The following is a 24,145-nucleotide window of genomic DNA, read 5'->3' as shown; positions in this document are numbered from 1 at the left end:
TTTGAAAATGTTTTACTTCATTTATCCAATGGTTCAAAATTAATTTGTAAACATCATTTAGGAGATTCTTTTAAATCTTTATACTTATTTTTGCAAATCTTAATGTATAAGAATAAAGAAAATTATAATTCATTTGATTTTCATTTTCATTTTAACAAAGCACTTAAAATTGATTTTTATTTTCAAATCATATACTTTGATTTAGAGTATACAATCATTTGATATTTTTCATCATCAAAACTAAACACAAGAGTAAAATATCAATAGGCAAGGCCTATAAACACTCTTGAGATCGTTTAAAAACTACTCTTATCCTAGAGTTAGAAATTTTCCAAGTGTTGGTTAGCTTATAAATGTTTTTTCCAATAACAAGTACTACTATAATCTATAAACATTCTTACTAAGGGCATTTATAAAGGCCCATAATCTTACTCTACATTTAGCCTTTTTCTAGGACAAATTCCACATGTCACCCTAAGGTTTCATAAAAAGACACCAACCACCCATGTGTTTTCAAAAATAATAGACCCTTTGTCAATAAAAAATTCAACAAATAGATTATTTTAACCTTTCTCTCGCTCTCTTATTCCTCCCTTTTAACTCCCAATTCCTCTCCTTTTCTCGGCTCCCTCCGATTGCATTTTCCCTCCCTTTCCTCCTGTTGGCAACTAATTCCATCTAGCAAGAATGCATCAAGGTTTAAACTGAACCTAGTGATGGGTTCTTATATTGAAACCTACCTAACGACTAGTTTCATCACTAAAACAAATAAATTGACACTAGTGCATGGGTTCTAGTGATGAACCCATAGATCAATTTCTTTGATGGAACCCAGAATATGTTGACAAAAAGAAAGAGAAAAGAACTGAGAAAAATAAAAATTAGCTGGTCACTAATTGACAATAACAAATGGGGAGAGAGAGGGAGAGAGAGACCAAACGAACTCACGACAACAATAGTTGTGGCACCCTTTCTGTCTTTTTCTATCTCTTTCTCTCTCATTGAACCATAAGGTTTTCAGCAAAACCCCATCAGTTGTGATTTAGTGGGTTTCTACTGAAACCCCATTGCCACTAATGGTGTTTTTGACAAAATCGTATCACAACTAATTTGCAAGATAGAATTAAAAAGAAGGAAATTGAAAAGGAGGATGAGGGAGCTTGCCAAAAACTTAGGTGCAAGAAGGTAAGATCCTTTCTCGCTGGAAGCGAGAGACAGAATAATGAAGGTATTATTGGTATTTTAAAATTTTAACAACATTAAAGTAATGAGAGGATGAAGTTTTGCATGACAAAGAAAGTCAAGGGAGGTAGGGGTTATTTTCGAAAACAGATACATGATCTATATGTTTTTGTCAAACCTCAAAGGTATCGTATTTTTGGAATTTACCATTTTTTGAAGTGTAGGTTGGTTTGCTTATAACACTCTTGCCAAGAATATTTATTCCTTACCCCCTCTCTGCGTGATATTTTGTGTGGCAGCTCCAATAATATTAATTCAAGGCAATACATTTCTAGAAAGTTTTTATTTTAAAAATAAAATTATTTAAAAAAAACTTGTTAAGCTACTAAACATTTTAATTTCTTGAGTCAAACCTCAATTTAGTTATTAGTCAAAGACTGGTCGAGAAACAAGGTAACATATTCATCCAACAAAACTTAGAAGAGAATTCGTGTTTGTAGGTGGTCACTAGGAAGAAGGAAATGGGAGATCAATTCAAGTATCAGCCATTTACGCTCAACCAAGCTTTCGCTAAATGTTGGCTATTCTCCAAATATAGACATAATTCATTTGCTATCCACTTAATTTTGTAGTAACCTAGCTTTTCATGAAGATTGGATATACAAAATTCTCTTTTTCAGAGAAGAAACCTCTTCACTTACTTACTTGCCATTTGTTCTTCACAGATTTCTTCAATCCACTACTACTTTTCTGTCAGCGATTTCTTCTTCCCAAAGATGGTGGATACAGATGCAACAAGAATGATAATGGGAATTGTCGGTAAGTCCTACAAGAACTAATCAATTTTCATTTCTATTTTGTATTATGTGTTCGTGCATGTTTTGATGATTCCCCAGATTTATAGCATATGTATGCTAATTGGTTGTTGTGGTTTACCAGCTCACTTATCTTCCTTTATCATCATCTATCTATACAAATATATATATATATATAGGTAGATAGATAGATAAATGAAATATTTTGTTTAATATATTAAGATGTAAATGGTCTCCTTTACTCAAGTGTTTTTTTGCTGGGAAATAACCAAGAGAACAACCAATAGCTCACAAGGTTGACCCCATCAAAGGGGAATGTAGCGAGACAAGCTCCAGCCCCAACACTTTAGGAAGTACTAGCATGAAACAAAAATAATTAACCACTATAATAAATAAAAAGAAAACGAAAAACAATCAAGAGACAAGGTAAACATGCATGAAACAAAAAGAAAACCAACAAGCTCAAGCCTCCCTCCCAACTTAGAACAAAAGATATATAAAAAGATGTTGAAAATCCAAAAGCTAATGCACAACCAATAGCAAAATAGTTGGGATTAGTTAAGAAATAACATCATGAACCCGCATCCAAGCTTCCAAACGACATTGCATGCTACCACTTTAGCTAAGATGATTGTGTACCAAGAAACCACATTTTTCATCCAAGATCCCATGAACATATATATAGCATCAGAGGGCACTCATATCAAATCAAGAGGATCAAGGAGAAGATCGACTTTAAGAAAATCAATAAGCGAACAGGGACTAACGTACTGATCTAAATATAGAGGGTTGCGCTGATGTGGTGTTAAATGAACAAAATAAATGGGGGGGGGGGGGGGAAGAGAGAGAGAGAAGGGGGATAGGATTTGACAGACTTGGATTTAGGTTCGAAACATTATAAAGGTGGGGAAAGAGAGGGATGGAGGATACAAGTTGATTATGGAATAAGGAAGTTACGGGAAGGATGGGGAAATGGTTTAATGAAGGCTAATGAGGCTACCGCTAGCAGGAAGGAAATACCTAGAATCAATCCAAGCAAAGACAAAAGAAATCTATATCACTAAAAAATCCTAGTGAGAAAAGAACATGCCCATATCCTTTATTGAAAGGGGTTTTTTTTTTGTCTAATACATCATATTAGCCCGCAAAAGTAGCGAACGTGTTAAGAAGACCTCAGGTCAATATCTAGAGACATCTATACTATAGGAAAAAGTAAACCAACCTAATAAGAAAAACATACGAAGCTAAACAAAAGAGCCACTAGAGCCCAACAAAACACCACCAGCTCAACCTACAACACCAACATTAAACAAATAAAGAGAAGCCTATAAACAAAAAATAAAATAGAGACCTCAAACCATCCACACACATAAAAAGAACACCCCAAGCTAGACAACAACCGAGTATGTTGTCCTATCCATTCTTGTCATTGTTTATCACTCTATCAACAGGTAGATCAAAGGTGGAGAAAGAGGATAAGACTTTTTCCCTAGATCCCATGGATGATAAACCAAGGGGTTTCCATAAACGAACTAAGCTAGGTCAATAGCAAACTAGAAATTTATGGCCTTGGCCTTCAAGCCACCATTGATGGATAAGTTACCAACTTACCTTAAAAAATCAAAAATGAGAGTTCGAAGAAGAGCCATGAAAGCTAACTCGATTCGGTACAGTGACTTGGAGACTAGAGCTTAAGAAAAGGAAGTTTGGGGACTATGAAGAAAGAGGGCCCAAAAACGACAGAGGAGATGATGGACCGAAAGGTGTCGTCAACCAAATGATGAAGAGGAAAGGATGGAGAAGCCAAGACAATATGGATATAATGGTGTTTAATGGTTGGTTTAGGCAATTTGAAAAGTGTTTTTCAAAAACCAAATCACCATTAACGGTTTTTCTATATCTTCCAAACCATAACCGAACCAACATGCATGTGAAACCACCTAAATCATAACTTAGTGGTTTGGACAGTTTAAGCAATTTTAACTATAACATTTAGCAATAACTAACCAGAAACAGAGAAAACATAGCAACAACATTTTTTATTATTGTTCTTAAAATAAAAACTTAAAAAAAAAAAAACTTAAGGGTTGTCTAGTAAGCTAACCAACCCAAGTTATTAATTAGCATATTTGAGAGGGAGGTAAAAAAACGTTGGTGGCGTATTGATTCTTTCAAAGGCTTTACTCTGAATCATTAAAGCAAAAATTGTGAATTTGTCACTTTATGTGACCATCAATTAAAATTCATAGTTGTATGACTAAATGAAAAAGTTAGACAATAAAAAACTTAATTTAGGTAGACGGTTTAGTGAAACCCAAAACTCTAACCAAACCATTTTAGGTAGTTCTTAAAATTGTCAAATCATAATCAACCACTTCCTTTGTGAGATTTCAATATAGTAGTTTGAGTCAATTTGGTACGATCACTTTAAACAGGTTGGTTTTTCTTGGTCACTCCTAAATGTAAGGAAATGGTTTAAAAACATAGAAGGATCGAAAGGTGTCTATATTGAAGGCCAATCAAAGGCCAACATATTGGTAAAAGACCAATAGAAGGCCAACGATGGCAAAGGGTTTACCAAAGGCCAACACCAATGAGAACCCTTCCCCCAAGAAATCCCAAATAGAGAAACTTTGTCGGACAATCCCCTTACACAGATCCTTTCACTCAAGTTAAAGAGTTACATATTCAAGCATAATTGAAAATAAAAATAAACACCAAGCAAAAGAAGAAAAATACAAATAAACAATACATCCTTCAATCACTCACCAACACAAATCTTCCTTTCTTCTTGTCGTTGTCTTAGCTAGGGAACATGCAAAATGATTTGCCTCTCAAAAGATCTGTTTAAACCTCACAACTGCTAACTTGAGAGTCCTTGATTGATCTGACATCAAGTATCCCATAATCTCCATGATTTTGATGTTTTTTTCTATATTTAACACCTAACTTGATTGTTGCATTACTAGTTTCTTACTCAATCGTAAATGGTACATATTTTCGGAATTCAAAGGACGCAAAGAGTTATAAGGCCTTGTTTTGTTTAATAAAATTTTTAAAACCAAACAAGCGCATTACCAAAAAAAAAAAATGCTGTAACGGCTGCAAACCTAGAGCCATCAAATTCAAAATTAATTGATTGATTGTCAACTAAATTATGACTTTAATTGATTGTCAAATAGAGAAAATCTTCTATATCTAATTTACATTGACTGAGATACAGAAAATCATTAATGTTGTAACCTCAGAATTTGAATTTTAGAATTAGATCAAACACACCTATACTGTGCAAAATATAAAGAGGAAAGGCCAAACTAAAACAACCTTTGAATGAGAGCTTGACCTTCTTCTATTTTCACCTAAGATTTACAATCATTAATCAATAGTTATCAGTATAGTTGTACAACCATGCTAAAATATAACAATTTAATTATAACTGTATTTTTGTATCAACTAATCAATATTATTAGTTAAGAGATAATTTCTTATTAATTAATTAGTTCTATATATCAGACCCGACAATGAGCTTAATTTTCTTTTTGTTTTTTTCCTCAAGGTATTGACAGATTCACGTGTACGTTTTCTTTCTCAATTGTAATATTTTCAGTCTTTGTATTCTCATTTGAAGCTTTCCAACTTCTGCTCATTTGTCTCTGCAGGAAATGTCATCTCTTTCTTCCTCTTTATCTCTCCTCTGTACGTAAGATCTCTCTATCATATTTGAAAAAAGTGATATCTCTTGACATCTTTATACAAATATATATATATATAATTAAATAATTTTGGTGCATGATTACTTCAACAATTGATATTTTCTTTCTCAATACATGATTTTTTGTTAAGTAATGTGCAAGTAATCCAAAGAGTTATTATGTTGAAGAAGACCAATAGTCTAGTAAACCAAGAGTCAAATTTATTGTATTCATTCAACTCCTATGTACTCAAACAATTATATATACTAAGAGGACGTTTGTTAATCAAGATATGAGATGGAAAAGCCAAGATATGAGATGCATTCTAGATTTCTATCCTTTCCAACATATTTCTTAAACTTATCTGACTATTTTTAGGAAAACCATCTTTTGACCTCTTATTTTGATTCTTCAATATATGCATATCTCTCATCCCCTTCAAGATAAGCATATCTTAGTCCCTGCATATAAGAAAAAAATGACGATTGTGTCCTCTAATGCATTCCAAAGAATTTAACAAGCAGTTTGATAAAAATCTTAAAATGTATCCCAACTTTGTCTTAACCATTCTATATCTTGGTCCGAAAACCATTATGAACTTATCTTGATACTTCCTTATCTTACTCATTTTAACAAACGCTATCTAAATAAGAAGAACGTTTAACTAGTGCTCCACAAATCCTCTGCCTCCTAATCTTTTCCAACAAAATTGTTATCAGAGTGGAGAGAAAAAAAATAATAGAGCAAAGAAAAAATTAGTGAAGACAGGGTGACATAGGAAACAATAAGAACGTATCAGAGGTACCTACTACGATTCAAATAGAACAAACAATAGTCCAAGAAGGAGATCGAATAAGACAAACTGACAAGCATATCGGAAGTCGTGGCCAACCGTCAAATCAATTCACTCGCCGTCGAAAACAAAACCCTTGTTATTGAAGTACGAGGAAGATGAATGGACAAAGGAGGAGAACAGAATCAGGTGTTAGAAGCTTAATCGGCATCATCACTAGCTAATTGTGGAAGCTAAACAATCACCAGAAGCAGTTCGGACATGGAAACTGAATTGATTTTTGTTTGCCATCGTCGACAGTGGAAAGCTCGATGTCAATTGCTACCATCATCTTTAAGGAAAAAGAAAAAAAAAGAGAGGGAAAAGAAGGAAGAAGAGAAGTTGTCGCAGAAGCTATTCTAGAATAACACAAATAAAATAAGAAAATGTAAGGAAGGTGGCAATGCAACCCATGTGTTAAAGGAAAAGAAAAAATGAAGAAATAAAGAAGAAAAGAAGAAGAACAATGAAGTAGTACTAGAGGCTAGAATGGTAAAAATTAATTTGAAGTCTCGCAGTATTATTTTAGGTCTCTTCAAGCAATGATAATCTTTCAATTCCTCTATTCACCAGAGAATATTATGAACATTAGTGTGTCAAGATGAAAATAATTTTCAGATGACAACACTTGTGGGAATACGCAGAAAATGGCTATGTCAAATAAGAATCAATAACCAATCTCATCAATCAAAAACAAAAAGAGTCTCAAGGAGCATTGAAGAAAAGATGCTAAAGCACTCTCCTATAATTAACAAGGAGTGAATCCGGACATTTTCTCAAGAATCATGGGAGCCACTCATGCAAATGAAGCTTGGGAAATTCTATAAAAGGAATTCCAAGGAAATGTCAAGGTAAAAAAATGTTACCCTTCAAAATCTTAGAAGAGAACTTGAGAATTTGAAGATGAATAAATCTGAAAGTGTGCAAGATTATTGTACCAAGGTTACAAGAATTTTAAATGAAAGTAAAACTGTTGGTGAAGTAATTGATGATAGCAAAATTGTTGAGAAAATACTTCTAAGTGTACTTCCAAAATTTGATAGCATGGTATTTATTGAAACGAAAGATATCTCCTCATTGAGTGTTCCAAAGTTGATGGGATCTTTGAAAGCTCATGAGAAAAGGTTGGCAAAGCATGCTAAAAAATATGCTGAAAGTGCTTTTCAGTCCAAACTTAATTTTAGTTCCAAATCCAACTAATGAGGAGATTCTTAGAAAGGTGGTAGATATGGTCGTGGCAATGGAAGAGGCAATTTTCAAACTAAGGCTGAAAATTCTCAACACTGCAACATCTGTGGTAAGAACAGCCATGTTGAGAAGGAATATTGGTATAAAGACCAACCAAAGTGCTACAAATGCAATAGATTTATCTACATTAAGAAAGATTAAAGATTTAAGAGTACACAGCAAGCACAATTTTTGAAGAAAAGTAAGGTGAAGGGAACTTATTCTATGTTTGTCATAGTGCCACTAAAATTAAGAATGATGTGTGGTAGCAACCACATGACAAGTAACAAATATATTTTTGTCAACATGGATACATTCGTGCACACTGAAGTAAGGATGGGTAATGGAGTCACGGTGGAAGCAAGAGGAAAATGGACAATTACAGTCTAAACAAAGAAAGGGAAAAGAATGATACATGATGCCCTATATGTCCTTGATCTAAACCAAAGTTTGCTTAGCCTTGGGAAACTTCTTGAACATCACTATGCACTTAACTTTGATGATCTTCATTGTTGCATTTATGATAAAAAGGATGGAAGACAGCTGGTTTCTAGGGTCTAAATGTTGAGGAATCGGAGTTTTCCAATTTCCTTCAACTATTCAAAAGATCATGCTTTGAAGGAACAAGTCAATGAAGATTCATAGCTATGGCATAAAAGGCTTGGTCACTCAGACTTTCATAGCCTCAAATTACTTCAACAGAAGGGGATGGCTTATGGATTCCCAAGAATTGAAGAAGATCATGAAGTTTGTGAAGGATGTGCTCTTAGAAAGCAACATCGATGACCATTTCCACAAGGATCCGCATGGAGAGATAAGGAGATTATGGAGCTTGTCCATACCGTTGCTTTTGGACCTATTAAGACAACATCTTGTGGAGGTAACTAAAAAAAGATGCCAACATTTGGTGGCTCATTCAAGGGTTTCAGTCGTTTTTCAAAACTTTTTAAAAGTAATGATATATGACAGAAAAAATGAAAACAAGATCACCTTTCAAGACTCGATATGTAACAACTATATGCAACTAAAACGAAAATCATCCATAAGGGGTAAGAAAAGTTTACCTCACTGGATGAACAAAGGAATGCCAGTTGTGTTGAAACTCCTCAAATATGTGGGTCTCATCCTCACTACAAGCTCCCAAAATAGTCTCACGAACAGTTCCAAACTTGCATCCTTGGATGACTAGTCCACCATCACTAACACGAGGGACCAAGTTAGTCCACGCTCCAAGCGACGTTAGAACCCTACGGAAGCTTTTGTGCCAATCAAGCTTCTACGTAGGTGATGAAATGTTGTGGTTAGATTCTTGAATGGAAAAACCAATGGTATCACTGTTGGGTGCAAGATGTAAGAAAACAACATGCAAAAGGGAAGAAGAAGAAGAAATGAAGCTTTTCAAGGGAAAAGGAAGAAGAAGACAGCTAAGAGATGAGAAAGAGCAAAAGAGTAGCCTCATTCTATTTATCTTCTTTCTTTCTTCTTATATATATCAAAACTCTTTCCAGCAACCTCTTCTTGTAATCAATCAAAACTGACTCTGTGAGAGAGAAAATGGGGGAGGGAGAGAGATGAGTTGCATGCAAAAATAAAGAATGATTCTCACATGCCTTTTGTATCTTGTCCTTCCCTTTTTCGTCATCCATCTGAAGGTTGCAGCGCAACATTAATTGCTTTATTACAGAAAACGACAAAAGAATGTTTGCAAGTTTAAATCTCATTAAAAACAGTTGACAGTTATGGGAAACGGTTGACTATTTTAGAGTGAATCATCAAGAAATGGTTGACTGTTTCATAAAAAAGTTAATCGTGTCAAAATGATTTGGCAAAGAATGGTCAACCATTTCAGACACAGGTTGATAGTTTTAATTCTCTTGTCCCAACTTATACTTAATTGCATCTAGGTCAGTCATTAACTCTTAATTGCATCTAGGTCAGTCATTAACTCTTAATAGAACTAAGACCTCCTGTCAACTCTTAACGACATGCACGTTAACTCTTAACATTACTCCTATTAATTAAATTAATTCCGTTAACTCTTAATAGCATCCTTCATCATTAACCCTTAATGATAATCAAGAATTCATTTATAGCAATCCATCACTAATCCAATGTCATGCTCAAATTTGCGTGTGACCTTCTAGATTCACAACTGAGTAGCAATCGAGATACGTCAACAACCTTGACGTCGACCAAACGATTTAACCTACAATAAAGATCTCTCTATTTCCTCAATGCATCCTGAAAGGTCCTAAGTGACAACTAGTATTATATCAAAACAATCCTATCAGTAATGAACTCATAACTTCAAAGTGAGCCTATTAGGGCATTCGATTTTCGCATACTATAATCCTTCCATTGAATAACTTCCCAATCAAGTAAGAGTTATGGACTAATCAAATTCACAAGACTCAATAGCTATGCCAAGATCCAGCATGGTGTGATAGAGATGAAACACTAGAACTCCTTCCAACATTAAAAACTCATTTTCGATCACATGCACCCTAGTCGGGAGTTTAAACATTCACAAACCATAATTAATCTCATAAAATGTTCACCTCACATCGAAGGCTAATGAATCCTATTGGCAATCACCTACCTCCATACACTACTATACAAAGAGTATTCTTCCCTCATATTTAGATAATTCCGCACAACGACAAATCTATGACACCAACGTATAAGACAACTATATTGCCTTTGATCTAAGGACCAATAACATAATCAAAGCCTATAACAGATCATTAATCCTCTTAACCATGTGATATGTTACTTGTGTCACATTCATTAGATATTCAACTAACATCTACCCATATGAATTATGGCATTTAACTCACCATCCTTTATCATTAGCATCTCATACTAATCAAAGGTAGTAACCTATGTGTTAGTTTGTAATCGATTAATTATATTCCCCTTCTAAGAAATCTAAAGACTAGGAATATCTTCTAGAAATCTCAAACTAAAATACCTTTGTTACACATTCTTAACAACTTACGAATAAGACCTTTATTAGCAAATTTAGGGAATCGTTCACATATAAAATGAAGAAATATGAATGAAGATATGACCATAAAATATGTGAGTATATTTTATTAAATTTACAAGATTTTCATCATTAGTCTCAATTTACATATGCTAGAAGTCATCTAAATCTAGCATTAGGGCACTAACTCTAATAATAACAAGCATTTTATCCTCTTCATTAATGACTTTACAAGAATGACTTGCATTTATTTCATTAAAGCAATGTCACAAGTGTTCTCGGTTTTCAAAAAGTTTGAAAGTTTGGTTGAAAAACAAAGTGGTCATTACATAAAGATCTTGAGGAGTGATAGAGGCAAGGAATATACTTCAAATGTATTCTAAGAATTTTGTGTAGAGGAAGATGTGGAAAGACAATTGACTGTTGGCTATACTCCATAACAAAATAAAATGTCCGAAATGAAGAATCAAACAATGATGGAGATGGCAAATTCTATGCCACATAACAAAGGCTTACCCAAAGACTTTTGAACTGAAGCTTATATAGTTGTGTATTTGATCAATAGAAGTCCCACAAAGGCCATGTGGAATCAAACTCCAATTGAAGCATGGAGTGGAAATAACCCATTGGTGAAACACTTGAAAGGTTTTGGAAGCATTTTCTACTCTCAAATTCCAAAAGAGAAGAGGTATAAGCTTGATGAAATAAGTGAAAAGTGCATTTTTATTGGTTACAATTCAAAGTTTAAAGGCTATAAATTGTTTAGCTTAAAGACTAACAAGATTATTATTAGCCGTGATGTTTTAATTTATGAAAATGCCTCTTGGAATTGTAATGACGGCAAGATTGAAAAAGATACTATTTTGCAAGATGAAGTAGAAGAAAATGCAACCAATGGTAATGAAAATGAAGAAGATCCTAGTCCACTAAGAAGTCAAATATCATCTCCAAGTCCAAGTTCTTCATCCTCAGCTCCAAGAAAAATACAGAGCTTAAGTGATGTTTATGCAAGGTATAATTACTTATGTGTCCTTGACTTAGAAAATTTTGAAAAAGCTTATGGAGAAAAAGATTGGAGAAAGACTGAAAGAAGAAACCAAATCCATTGAGAAGGACAACATGTTACGGAAGATTACTAATTCAAAAACAGAAAAGAGGTTAGAGCAATATATAATCAAACCAAATAGATATCGAACATATCAGCCAAGAACATGATAGAGCAAGAGAAACTCCCTATAAATAACTTGTCAAGGCTCAGATCTGGGTCAGTCCAGATTATACCACCCAGGTAACACCAAAATAGGGACACCAAGCCTCACGGAAGCTCACAAGGGACAAGCCACACAAGACCCCCAAATTGGAACCCTAAACCCTCTCGGCCAGAACACCAATCTTCTCCCAAAACCACACAAGTAACGTTCACCACAAGATCCACCAAGGAACAAGAACGATCACAGAGATATGAGATGAAGAACAGTACCCCGAGAACTTACCTCAAGCGGATCTGTCGCGCCAAGTAAATAGAGGCTACTCACCGACCGACCATGGGATTCCCAAAGGAAAGGAAGATCACTCCAAGATGATGAGATCTGACCGAAGAAGGAAAGAACCAGCTTACGGATCTCAGCCATCGAAGGAAAGGATCAGGAGAGCAAAGAGAGGAAGAGAGAGAGAGAGAGAGAGAGAGAGAGGCCGTCAAATGAGGGCAAAGAAGGCAGAAAAGGTGCCTTTTATATGGTGGTGCTAGGGCACGGTTGCAAAGGGCCATTTGGCTTGGGCTTGGGCTTGACTTGGGCTTCCTTAAGCCTTGAGCAAATGGGCTCAGCCCATTTCTCCTCCAAAGGCCTAATTAAGGGCTTATGGCCGGACTTTTAATGGGCTGCCAATGGGTGGTATTTTAGACGGTACTTCAATCCCGGGCCGAAGCCTATGAAGATAAACCCGAATATTTCGTCATAGCCTTGGGCCTCTTTGGAAAACAAAAAACAACAAATCTCCACCTGATTCCCAAAGAGGCCAGCAAACACAAACAGAAATATGTACAGCAAGATGCAACATAATGCAGATGATGCATAAGCAACTATCAAGTAATTTTTCCAATGTTAAGTAAATCTAGGCAGCTTTTAAATTTAGCCACAGGCAAAATTTTAGTTCCCATATCAACAGGATTATATTCAGAAAGCACTTTTTCCAATCTAATAATGTTTTGAGATACGATATCACGAATAAAATGCAGTCTCACATCTATATGTTTGGTGCGTTCATGAAAAACAGGATTTTTACATAAATGAATTGCAGATTGACTATCAGAGAAAATAGTCACATTTTCATTAAGAACACATAGTTCATTTAGCAATCCCTTAAACCACAGAGCTTCCTTAATAGCCTCTGTAGCAGCAATGTATTCAGACTCGGTGGTGGAGAGGGCAACAATATGTTGAAGCTGAGACTTCCAACTAATGCATGATTCACACAAAGTAAATACATAGGATGATGTGGACTTCCTATTATCTCTATCACCAGCATAGTCTGAATCAGTAAACCCTTTTAATATCACATTATTAGACTTATGCTTATATATTAATCCTACATTATAGGTGCCTCTTAAATACTTTAATAACCATTTCACTGCTTCCCAATGATAGGGACCTGGGTTTGTCATAAATCTGCTCAGAGTACTAACTGCATAGGCTAGGTCTGGCCTAGTACATACCATGAGATACATGACAGAACCTATAGCATTTGAGTAAGGGATTCTATTCATATATTCTTTTTCTTCCTCATTATCAGGAGATTTATCTTTAGATAATATGAAATGGTTTCCTAAAGGCAAAGATACTGATTTACTATCATGCATACCAAATCTTTTTAAAATTTTTAACACATATGCTGTTTGATGCAAAAATAACATAGAATTTGACCTATCTCTTTCAATTTCCATACCTAGGATTTTCTTAGCCATTCCTAGGTCTTTCATGTCAAATTCTCCACCTAATGCAGATTTTATGCTATTTATCTTTTTGACATCAGGACCAATAAGAAGCATATCATCAACATAAAGTAAAAGAAACACACAGTCATCATTATTTTTGTGCTGAAAATACAAGCAATGATCAAACTCACTTCTTTTAAAACCAATTGTTTTAACAAAGGAGTCAAAACGTTTATACCACTGTCTTGGGGACTGTTTTAAACCATATAAGGATTTTTTTAAGAAACACACAAAATCAGGCTTTCTTTTGTCTTCGAAACCTTTGGGTTGATACATAAAGATTTTTTCTTCTAAATCACCATGCAAGAAAGCAGTCTTTACATCTAGTTGTTCAAGTTCCCAGTCAAAATATGCAACTAATGCAAGCATGACACGAATGGTAGTGTACTTAACAACTAGTGAAAAAATCTCATTATAATCTACCCCTTCCTTTTGTGTAAATCCCTTAGCTACTAACCTAGCCTTAAACCTTATTGGTTCTCTAGCAGTTGTACCCTCCTTAACCCTATAAATCCACTTGCAACCTACAATGGACTTATCCTTAGGTCTAGGGACTAATTCCCAAGTTTGGTTTTTGTTGAGGGAAATCATCTCCTCTTTCATTGCTTCTATCCATTCTTTTGAGTATTTACTTCTTATGGCTTCCTCATATGTGTTAGGCTCATTTTCAGCTAGGTCTTAATAGCTTGCATAGGCTAATTCAAAATCTGAGGCTAATCTTTGAGGTAACCTATGAGACCTTCTTTCCCTATCCCTAGCTAGTTGGTAATCAAAAACTGATGGCTGATCATTTTGAAAATCTTCTACTGTTTCTCTCTCCTCATTTACTTCAGGCTGATTTTGACTTTCTACTTCACTAGAGGTTGAAGAAGTGTTCTCCACCTGATCTGGATTCATAGGGGCTTGGGTGCTTGAGTTTTTCAACTCTTCTTGAGGACTCTTGTCCTCATTAATTTTGTCACCACAAGGCTTTGTACAAGGCATTTCTGATTCATTAAATGTGACATCTTTACTTATAATGATTCTTATTCCCTTTTGGTTTCTATCCCATAGCCTATACCCTTTGACTCCCTCAGGATATCCTAAGAAAACACATTTCTTAGCTCTCGGCTCTAATTTTCCCTCATTTTGATGAGTGGAGGCTGCACAACCAAAGGTTCTAAGAATTGAGTAGTTAGCACATTTTACATGCCATTTTTCATAAGGAGTATCACCATTTAATGCAGTTGAAGGAGTAAGATTAACTAGGTAACATGCAGTCATAACTGCTTCTCCCCATAATGACTTAGGTATATTAGAACTAATCATCATACACCTAACCTTATCTAAGAGGGTCCTATTCATCCTCTCAACTACTCCATTCTGTTGAGGAGTGTAAGGGACTGTTCTATACCTAGTAATTCCATACTCCTTGCATAGGTTATCAAAATCAGAATTGCAAAATTCTAAGCCATTATCAGTCCTAAGGTATTTTATTTTCTTGTCAGTTTGATTTTCTATTTGAGTTTTCCAGTTTTTAAAACTTTTAAAAGTTTCTGATTTATCTTTTAAGAGAACAATCCAAACTCGCCTAGAGTAATCATCAATCATAGACAAAAAATACCTATTGCCACCTGATGTGGGTTTTGATGCTGCCCCCAAAGATCTGAATGAATGTATTCTAAGGCTCTAGAGGCTCTATGAACATTAGAGGAGAAAGATAGCCTATGATGTTTTCCTAGGACACAATGATCACAGAAAGGGATATCAGACACAAAGTCCTTACCAAAAACACCTTTATCACTTAGCAACTTAAGCCCTTTAACACTCACATGTGCTAACCTGTTGTGCCACTTGATAGTGACATCAGGATTGATTGATGCTATATGGGATCCTAGATTATTAATTACCTCAGCATTTAATACATAGATCCCATTTCTCCTTACCCCTTTACATACTACCATTGATCCTTTAAACATTTTTAACACCCCATTTTCAATTTTTCCAGTAAGACCACTCTTTTCTAATTCTCCAACTGAAATTAAATTTCTAGCCATTTCAGGTATATATCTAACATCTTTTAAATTTAAGACATAGCCATTGTCTAACTTAACAGAGATGTTTCCTATCCCAATGATTTTATATGCTAAGTTACTACATACTATGGCATGCCCACCTTCAGATTCATGCAAGTTTTCAAACCAATGTTTTTGTGATGTAACATGAAATGATGCTCCTGAATCTAAGATCCATTCATGCATGTATGATTTTGCAGCAACATTAATTTCAGTGGAATCAGAATCTAAGAGCATGTAGACTTCACTAGGATCATATGAGGTTACTACATTAGCTTCTTCTTGATCCTTACCCTTTTCTTTATTTTTATTTTTCTCTGCATAGCAATCTTTAATAAAGTGCCCAATCTTACCACACCCATAGAACTTTTTCCCCTTACCTCGGTTTTTGGATTTGGACCTACTTCTACCCTTTTTCTTACTACCTCCCTCTTGATTTTTAAATTGGGACCTACCTCTCATCATATGGACCTCACCATGCCTTTTCTCATGTTTAAGTTCCATTTCTTTACTTCTTAAAGAATCTATAACAATTTCAGGTGTTAAGGTATCCCTACCATACTTAATGGCATTTTTTACCTCTTTGTAGATATCTGGAATTGCATTTAATAAGATCACAGCCTTATATTCTTCAGATACTGTTTCACCACAATTAGTGATATCTTGAACTAATTTGTTGAAGACATCTAAATTGTCATCTAGATCCTTAGAGGGGTCAATCTTAAAACTGAAAAAAAAAATTCTAACAAATAGAGTTTATTTGGTGTAGACTTCTTTACATATAATTTTTCCAATTTTTCCCATAGCTCTTTAGTTGTGTTAAGTTTTCCTACCTTTCTTAACACTGAATCAGAGAGGTGTAAGATTATTGAAGTGTATGCCAATTCATCAACTTCTAGTATTTGTTCTTCTTTAGTACCTTCAAGGTATTTACCATCTATGGCCTTAGATACCTTTTGTTGTACTAAGATCCCCTTCATTTTTTGTTACCAAATAGAAAAGTCCCCCTTCCCATTGAAAACCCCTAGTTCAAAGTGTGTAGTCATACTCACTAAGTATATGAGTTTCAGACAGAATATGCAGCCTAATTAAATTTAATACAAACACACAGTTTTAAAATTAATTCAGGCAGCAAATTCTCAAGAGGTTAATAAAACAGAACTGATCAGGACTAAACAGAGTAGTGAAGACTGATAAAGTAATCAGTATTATAGATTTGCACACAGCCAAGAATAACTGATATCACACACAGTAAATTATCAGAATGCACTAGGAATGTATCGGCAAAAAAAAAAAAAAAAAAATTGAGAACAGTAACAGCAGAACAAATAACTAAAGCTGATACAAAAATTTACCGAGCTAGATCTCAAGAGAGAGATCTAGAATGGAATCGGGTCGGATCTCTTGAGCCTGCCAACCTTCACGCGCCAAAGTCTGTCACTACACGCGCCGTTACCAGTCGGAGTGTAGACTGGCACGCGTCGGTCAGGGCGAAGCTACTCGGACTGATGATCACGGATCTGGGGTTGGTTTACCTCGAATCATTCACTGCACAAAGCAATAGGAGTTAACCGATTCGGGTTTCAAGTAAACCCTAGAACCACTTACCGTGAAAAAATCGATCGAAGAAACCAGAGGGCTTTTTCGATTAGGGTTTGATTTTGCACAACCCGGGAGCCACACAAGGCTCTGATACCATTTGTTACGGAAGATTACTAATTCAAAAACAGAAAAGAGGTTAGAGCAATATATAATCAAACCAAATAGATATCGAACATATCAGCCAAGAACATGATAGAGCAAGAGAAACTCCCTGTAAATAACTTGTCAAGGCTCAGATCTGGGTCAGTCCAGATTATACCACCCAGGTAACACCAAAATAGGGACATCAAGCCTCACGGAAGCTCACAAGGGACAAGCCACACAAGACCCCCAAATCGGAACCCTAAACCCTCTCGGCCAGAACACCAATCTTCTCCCAAAACCACACAGGTAACGTTCACCACAAGATCCACCAAGGTACAAGAACGATCACAGAGATATGAGATGAAGAACAGTACCCCGAGAACTTACCTCAAGCGGATCTGTCGCGCCAAGTAAATAGAGGCTACTCACCGACCGACCATGGGCTTCCCAAAGGAAAGGAAGATTACTCCAAGAGGATGAGATCTGACCGAAGAAAGAAAGAACCAGCTTACGGATCTCAGCCATCGAAGGAAAGGATCGGGAGAGCAAAGAGAGGAAGAGAGAGAGAGAGAGAAAGGCCGTCAAATGAGGGCAAAGAAGGCAAAAAAGATGCCTTTTATATGGTGGTGCTAGGGCACGGTTGCAAAGGGCCATTTGGCTTGGGCTTGGGCTCGACTTGGGCTTCCTTAAGCCTTGAGCAAATGGGCTCAGCCCATTTCTCCTCCAAAGGCCTAATTAAGGGCTTATGGCCCGACTTTTAATGGGCTGCCAATGGGTGGTATTTTAGACGGTACTTCAATCCCGGGCCGAAGCCTATGAAGATAAACCCGAATATTTCGTCATAGCCTTGGGCCTCTTTGGGAAACAAAAAACAACACAACACTTGGAGCCTTGTTGACAAACCGTAAAACAAGGAGATCATTGGAGTGAAATGGGTTTATAAAGTCAAACTGAATCTAGATGGTTCAATCCAAAGAAAGAAAGCAAGATTAGTAGCCAAAGCTTAATCACAACAACCTAGAATTGACTACAATGAAATATTTGCACTGATTGCAAGACTTGACACTGTTTGAGCTCTTATTACCATGGTAGCCCAAAAAGGTTGGAATCTTTACCAACTGGATATCAAATCTATTTTTTTGAATGGTGAATTAAAGGAAAAGGTGTGTGTTCAACAACCTCATGGTTTTGTCAAAGAATGAGAAGAAAATAAGGTGTATAAGTTGAGAAAAGCATTTTACAAACTCAAGCAAGCTCCAAGGGCATGATATATCCAAATCGATTCTTATTTCATGGAGCAAGGATTCAAGAAGAGCAAAAGTGAGCCAACCTTATAAGTGAAGACTCAAGGTAAATCAAACACTCTTGTTGTTGCCTTATATGCAAATGATTTACTTTATACTGATAATAATGAGAAAATAATTGTTGATGTTAAGAAAAACATGATGAAAAGATATGAGATGAATGATATGGAACTACTATATTTTCTTGGCAAGGAAATTTATCAATGAGATGATGGAGTTTTTATTTGCCAAAATAAGTATGCTAAAAATATTTTGGCCAAGTTTGGGATGATTGATTGCAAACCAAGGACTACACCACTTGCTGTGAATGAAAACCTTGTTAAGATGGAGAAAAGAAGGTCAATGCTATTTTATATCAAACTCTAGTTGGAAACTTATTATATCTCACAGCTACTAGGCTGGATATTATGTATGCTTCAAGTTTATTATCCAAGTTTATGGACATATCTGAGCCAATTGCATTTGGGGACAACCAAGAAAGTCTTGAGATACATCAAAGGTACACTAAACTTTGGGATCAAATTCAAAGGAATTGATGCACGGTTGCTTGGATATTGTGATAGTGATTGGGGAGGATGCCATGATGGTATGAAGAGCATCTACAGATATTGTTTTTCACTTAGTTCTAGAGCATTTTCTTAGTCATCAAAGAATGAACAAAGCATGGCATAATCATCAGCTAAAGATGAATATATGGCAACTAGCTTGGCAACTTCCCAAGTAATTTAACTTAGAAGAATTCTTGAAGACATTGGCGAAAAGCAAAAGGAAGCTACAGTAATGTTTTGCAATAATAAATCAGCCATTGATATTGCCAAGATTCTAGTTTATCATAGTAGAACTAGCCACATTGTTATAAAGCACAATTTCATTCAAGATGCAATTGAAGATGGAGAAATAGAGCTAAAATTCTTTGAATTCTCAAGATCAAGTAATGGATATTTTCACAAAGGCATTTCCAAGAGACAAGTTCAACTATTTTCAAGAATAGCATATTAAAAAGGAGTATGTTAAGTAATGTGCAAGTAATCCAAAGAGTTATGTTGAAGAAGAGCAAGAGTCTAGTAAACAAGAGTCAAATTTAATATATCCATTTAACTCCTATGTACTCGAACGATTATAGATACTAAGGTAGTGTTTGTTAAAATATTCAAAATAAAATTGTATCAAAATAACGTTGAAATTCTTTTCGAACCAAGATATGGAATAGTCAAAATAAGACTAAGAAGCATTTACGATTTTTATCATATTATTTGTTATTATTTTATTTTATTTTATTTTTTGAATGCATTGGGAAGATATGGGTCATTTTTCCTTATTTGTAAGATCCAAAATAAATTTATCTAGAAGAAAATAAAGACAAATTAATTTATCTAAACAATCTCAGATAAGAAGACACTTGATTTCTTTTTCAATAATTATTAGATAAATTTAACAAATACAATAGAAAACACTTTTATTTGAAATGTTTTCTATATCCTATTTTTTTCAACCCATGTCTTGATTAACAAGAACTACAAGAACATTTGACTAGTGCTCCACAAATACTCCTCCTCCTAATCTTCTCCAACATTTTTAATAACCTATGAAACGAGTATTTGTTACATTATGCATATTTTGTAATTATATATATATAGGTAAGATTATATGATTCGGACTTAGTAAAAGAAAATAATAAATATTTGCATGCATGCAGGCCGACGATTTGGAAAATATTCAAATCAAAGTCGGTGCAAGAGTTCCGACCTGATCCCTACGTTGCAACGACGCTCAACTGCGCAATGTGGGTATTCTACGGCCTCCCTTTCATCCACCCTGACAACCTTCTCGTCCTCACCATCAACGGCGCCGGCCTCATAATCGAACTCATATACGTCTTCGTCTTCCTCAGCTTCTCCGCTTGGCCACTCCGAGTATGAGGTTTCTCTATCTAATGAGATTTCTGCATGTACGTCTAAATATTGTTTTAATTACTGAGTTCTAACACAATATATTAGGAGAATTAATCAGCGGAAGATAATCATAGCTCTGGTGATCGAAGCCATCTTCTTCGTCGGATTAGCCTGCATTACGCTGACGATTCTGCACACAACCAAGACAAGATCAAAGCTCGTCGGGGGGTTCGGTGTCTTCTTCAACATTATTATGTACATTTCGCCATTGACTGTCATGGTAAGTATATATATGCTTTTAATATTCTTATATAATTCAAATATATATTCATGTAATCTGGCTCTTTTAGGGGGTTGGGTTGTCGTTTTCTTCTTCTTCTTCTTCAATTTATTCTGTTTTTTTTTTTTTTTTCCCTAATATGCAGCGCATGGTGATCAAGAGGAAGAGTGTGAAATACATGCCATTTTACTTGGCGGTGGCTAACTTTGCGAATGGTTCCATCTGGTTGGCTTATGCACTCCTCAAGATCGATCTCTTTCTCGCAGTAAGACTTTTTTTCCTTTGTTTTTGATTATATTACTTTAATATATATATATGTACATAATTTGTGTATGGTTACTCCTCTTCAAGATTTACCTACTAACCTTAATTTTTTTTGTTATTATTTATTTGTGGAAGGTTCCCAATGGTTTGGGAACACTATCTGGCTTGATACAGCTGATACTATATGTAATCTACTACAAAACAACCAAATGGGAGGAGGAGGAAGAAGAGGATGATGGTAATAATAATAATAATAACAATGAGAAGCCATCGGAGGAGTCTCCAGACGACGTTCAAGTTCAACAAACTCCTCCAAGCACAGTACCTCCAGCTGAGATCAAACAACCCTAATTCTATGATCCATTTTCATGAGTTTCTTCTGCCAGCTATAAGTTCTGCTTTCTGTATATATGTAATATCAGGATCCTTGTTGTTTCTTAAACTCTTGCAGTTCTTTTTTGCTTAGATAATAACCCATTTAGCCGTTTCTATTGCACAAGACTAGCTAGTTTGTAGGGGTTAGGAAGGGTCATTTTTTATTGTAATCTTATTCTTATTTGTAAAAATAAAAAATTACTTTTAATTTTAACTCAAATTAGTAATTTCCTAATCTCAAATGAGAAACTTTATTTTGTTATAAAAATTCGTGTAACATGTGAAATCATTACCACATCATGCAAAATCAATTTTGATTTTTTGTTTGCTAGGTAAACATTAGGAAGGCAACCATACCAAAAGCATTACAGAAACCTAATCTTAAGGGGTTGAAACCTAAGGATCGAACAAAAGAAGAAAAAGAACTAACATAAGCAATGACAACCCGAATTCATTGAGAAAACAAAGGAGAAAATATCTAATATCAAAATTAACCTAGGATACTCTGTAAAAAAGAAAAAAGAACGAAAGGAATTCGATCTACGATGAAAAAAATGATAACTTCTAGAGCGACTTTGCCCCCCCCTTCATGAAAACAAAGCTCTGCACGTGAAAAACAAACCAACATGCAGCAACCTTCCACTCCAATCACCAATCCCATTGACAGCCTAAGGAACTTTGCCAGATGCCGATGAAGGGGAGTTGTATATAGCTAGCTCTAACGTGTACTAAAAATAATAACTTGAGAAGGTCGATGTACTGTCTAGGAGAGCCTAGTACTATAACCAATGTAGCTGGGTTAAGAGATTTTAAAACCACATAAATATGGGACAGGACCTGTGAGGAGGATTATAACTGTTAGTTTAATTATGCCCCTAATTGGTGATGTTGAGTTTGAGCTCCTAAGATTGAATGTACGAAGTGTTGTCTGGGTTTCAGCTTGAGATTTGAATCCCTAGATCCCATGTCGGTGTTGCCAAAAAGAGACTATTCGTGTGAACCATGAGCAACAGTAACTTGTGGTGCTCATTGTGGAGGCATAGTTGTGAGTCAATGGTCTCCAAGGGTTTAGCGGCAAGGCCAAATGCATCCAATTAGAGTGGGTTAAGATGTAGCCATGGGGGGTTGAAGGAAGGGGGTGTACAGTGGTGAGGGATCTAACCAAGATACTAGCTTCGGCGCTAGTAAGGGGACAACATTTTGATTTGCCTACCTCACCATAGATATCAAGGGTGAGAAGCTAATTAACATTAATACCTACAATGATTTGGGAAAAGCTTTGAGCAGATGAATCACCTAAATCCAATTGGAGGAACCAGTCTAAGAGGATGATGGTGAGGAACCCGATTTGGTTTGGAAAGGGCAAAGGTGAGGGTCTGGTTTTAAAACGTCTATTTGCAAGGACGATGAGAAATCAAGTGATTGGGGAAGGTTTACAAAGGGTTTGGGGTTTTGAATGGCAATGGTGGTAACTGTGAGGCTAGTGGTGGGTGCAAGATTGGTGGTCGCTAAGAGAGCTACTTGGAAATTGGCAATGGTGAGGAAGGGTATTGGGAACTCTTATAATTGTAACTTCCAATTCAAATTAATTTGAGATTGAAACTTTTAATTTGATCATAATTGAAATTTTGAATTTGATTATGATTGAGATATTAAATTCGATTGTGACTGAAATTTATCTCAATTGAAAATTTATCTTTTTGATATATCTTCTGATCAAGATATAATTTATTGTATGCATCTACATATAAATGTCATGATGACGTTGGGTGGGACTCGCATCAAAAAGTATCCTAAGAGAAAAAAGCTGTTGTGTTTCTAAAATTTGAGCAAAAATGTAAGGGTTGATAATAATTTGTCTAAATAAAAAACACAAAATATATATATGTCACAATACCCTCAAAATAAAGAGCAAATACACATATCAACTCTTAGGACATAAGTCGAGCGATTAGATTAATAATATATTGATGTCAATCCAATGAATTATGAGTTCGATACTCGCTTTACGTAAAAGTCAAAAGCCCGACCCATAATTTACCTCCCCTAACGTAATCAATAACACGAACGCTGAAATTCACGCAAGAATGATCCTCCCAACTACACATATCATGTTTCATCTACATAACCTAAATGCAGTCCATTGACTAAATTTAATGCTTAGTGCAATCTAATATCCTCGACAGCTATATCTTAATTTAAAATCATTGACAAGGCACTCATGATATTAATTAACTTTTTAAAATTTCATCAATAATATAAATTAATGTAAAAAAATAATATAACAAAATTTCACGCGACTGTCTTTAATACAACTCTCTAACAAGAGAAAAAAAAGTCACCATTTTCATGTAAAAAAATTTATGAAATATGATAAATAATGATAATTGATACTAATGTATTCATATAGTTGATACTAAAAGACCAACTTGTGCATAAAAACACAAGTGACCTGCTAGAACTATTGTATAATCTGTAATAAAAATATGACGCCATCATCAGGCTTACACACGAAAAACATCATAAAACACTTTGAAAAAGATTCATGCATTACTGGTTCCTTG

At 35.2% G+C, this 24,145-nt stretch overlaps 1 protein-coding gene across 1 annotated transcript; it reads left to right on the top strand.

Annotated features, from left to right (window-relative positions):
- Positions 1–1,958: 1,958 nt before the first annotated feature.
- On the top strand, positions 1,959–21,557 carry LOC127794797 (bidirectional sugar transporter SWEET5). Its single transcript, XM_052326048.1, has 6 exons — positions 1,959–2,001; positions 5,657–5,693; positions 20,467–20,683; positions 20,781–20,942; positions 21,088–21,207; positions 21,342–21,557. Exons 1-6 carry the CDS (start codon positions 1,959–1,961, stop codon positions 21,555–21,557), a joined length of 795 nt encoding a protein of 264 aa, XP_052182008.1.
- The last annotated feature ends 2,588 nt before the right edge of the window (positions 21,558–24,145 follow it).

This window comes from Diospyros lotus, chromosome 2, assembly GCF_014633365.1.
Source record: "Diospyros lotus cultivar Yz01 chromosome 2, ASM1463336v1, whole genome shotgun sequence".
Taxonomy (NCBI): Eukaryota; Viridiplantae; Streptophyta; class Magnoliopsida; order Ericales; family Ebenaceae; genus Diospyros; species Diospyros lotus.
The sequence above is the reverse complement of the archived record's forward strand: the minus strand, read 5'-3'. Positions and strand labels throughout refer to the sequence as shown.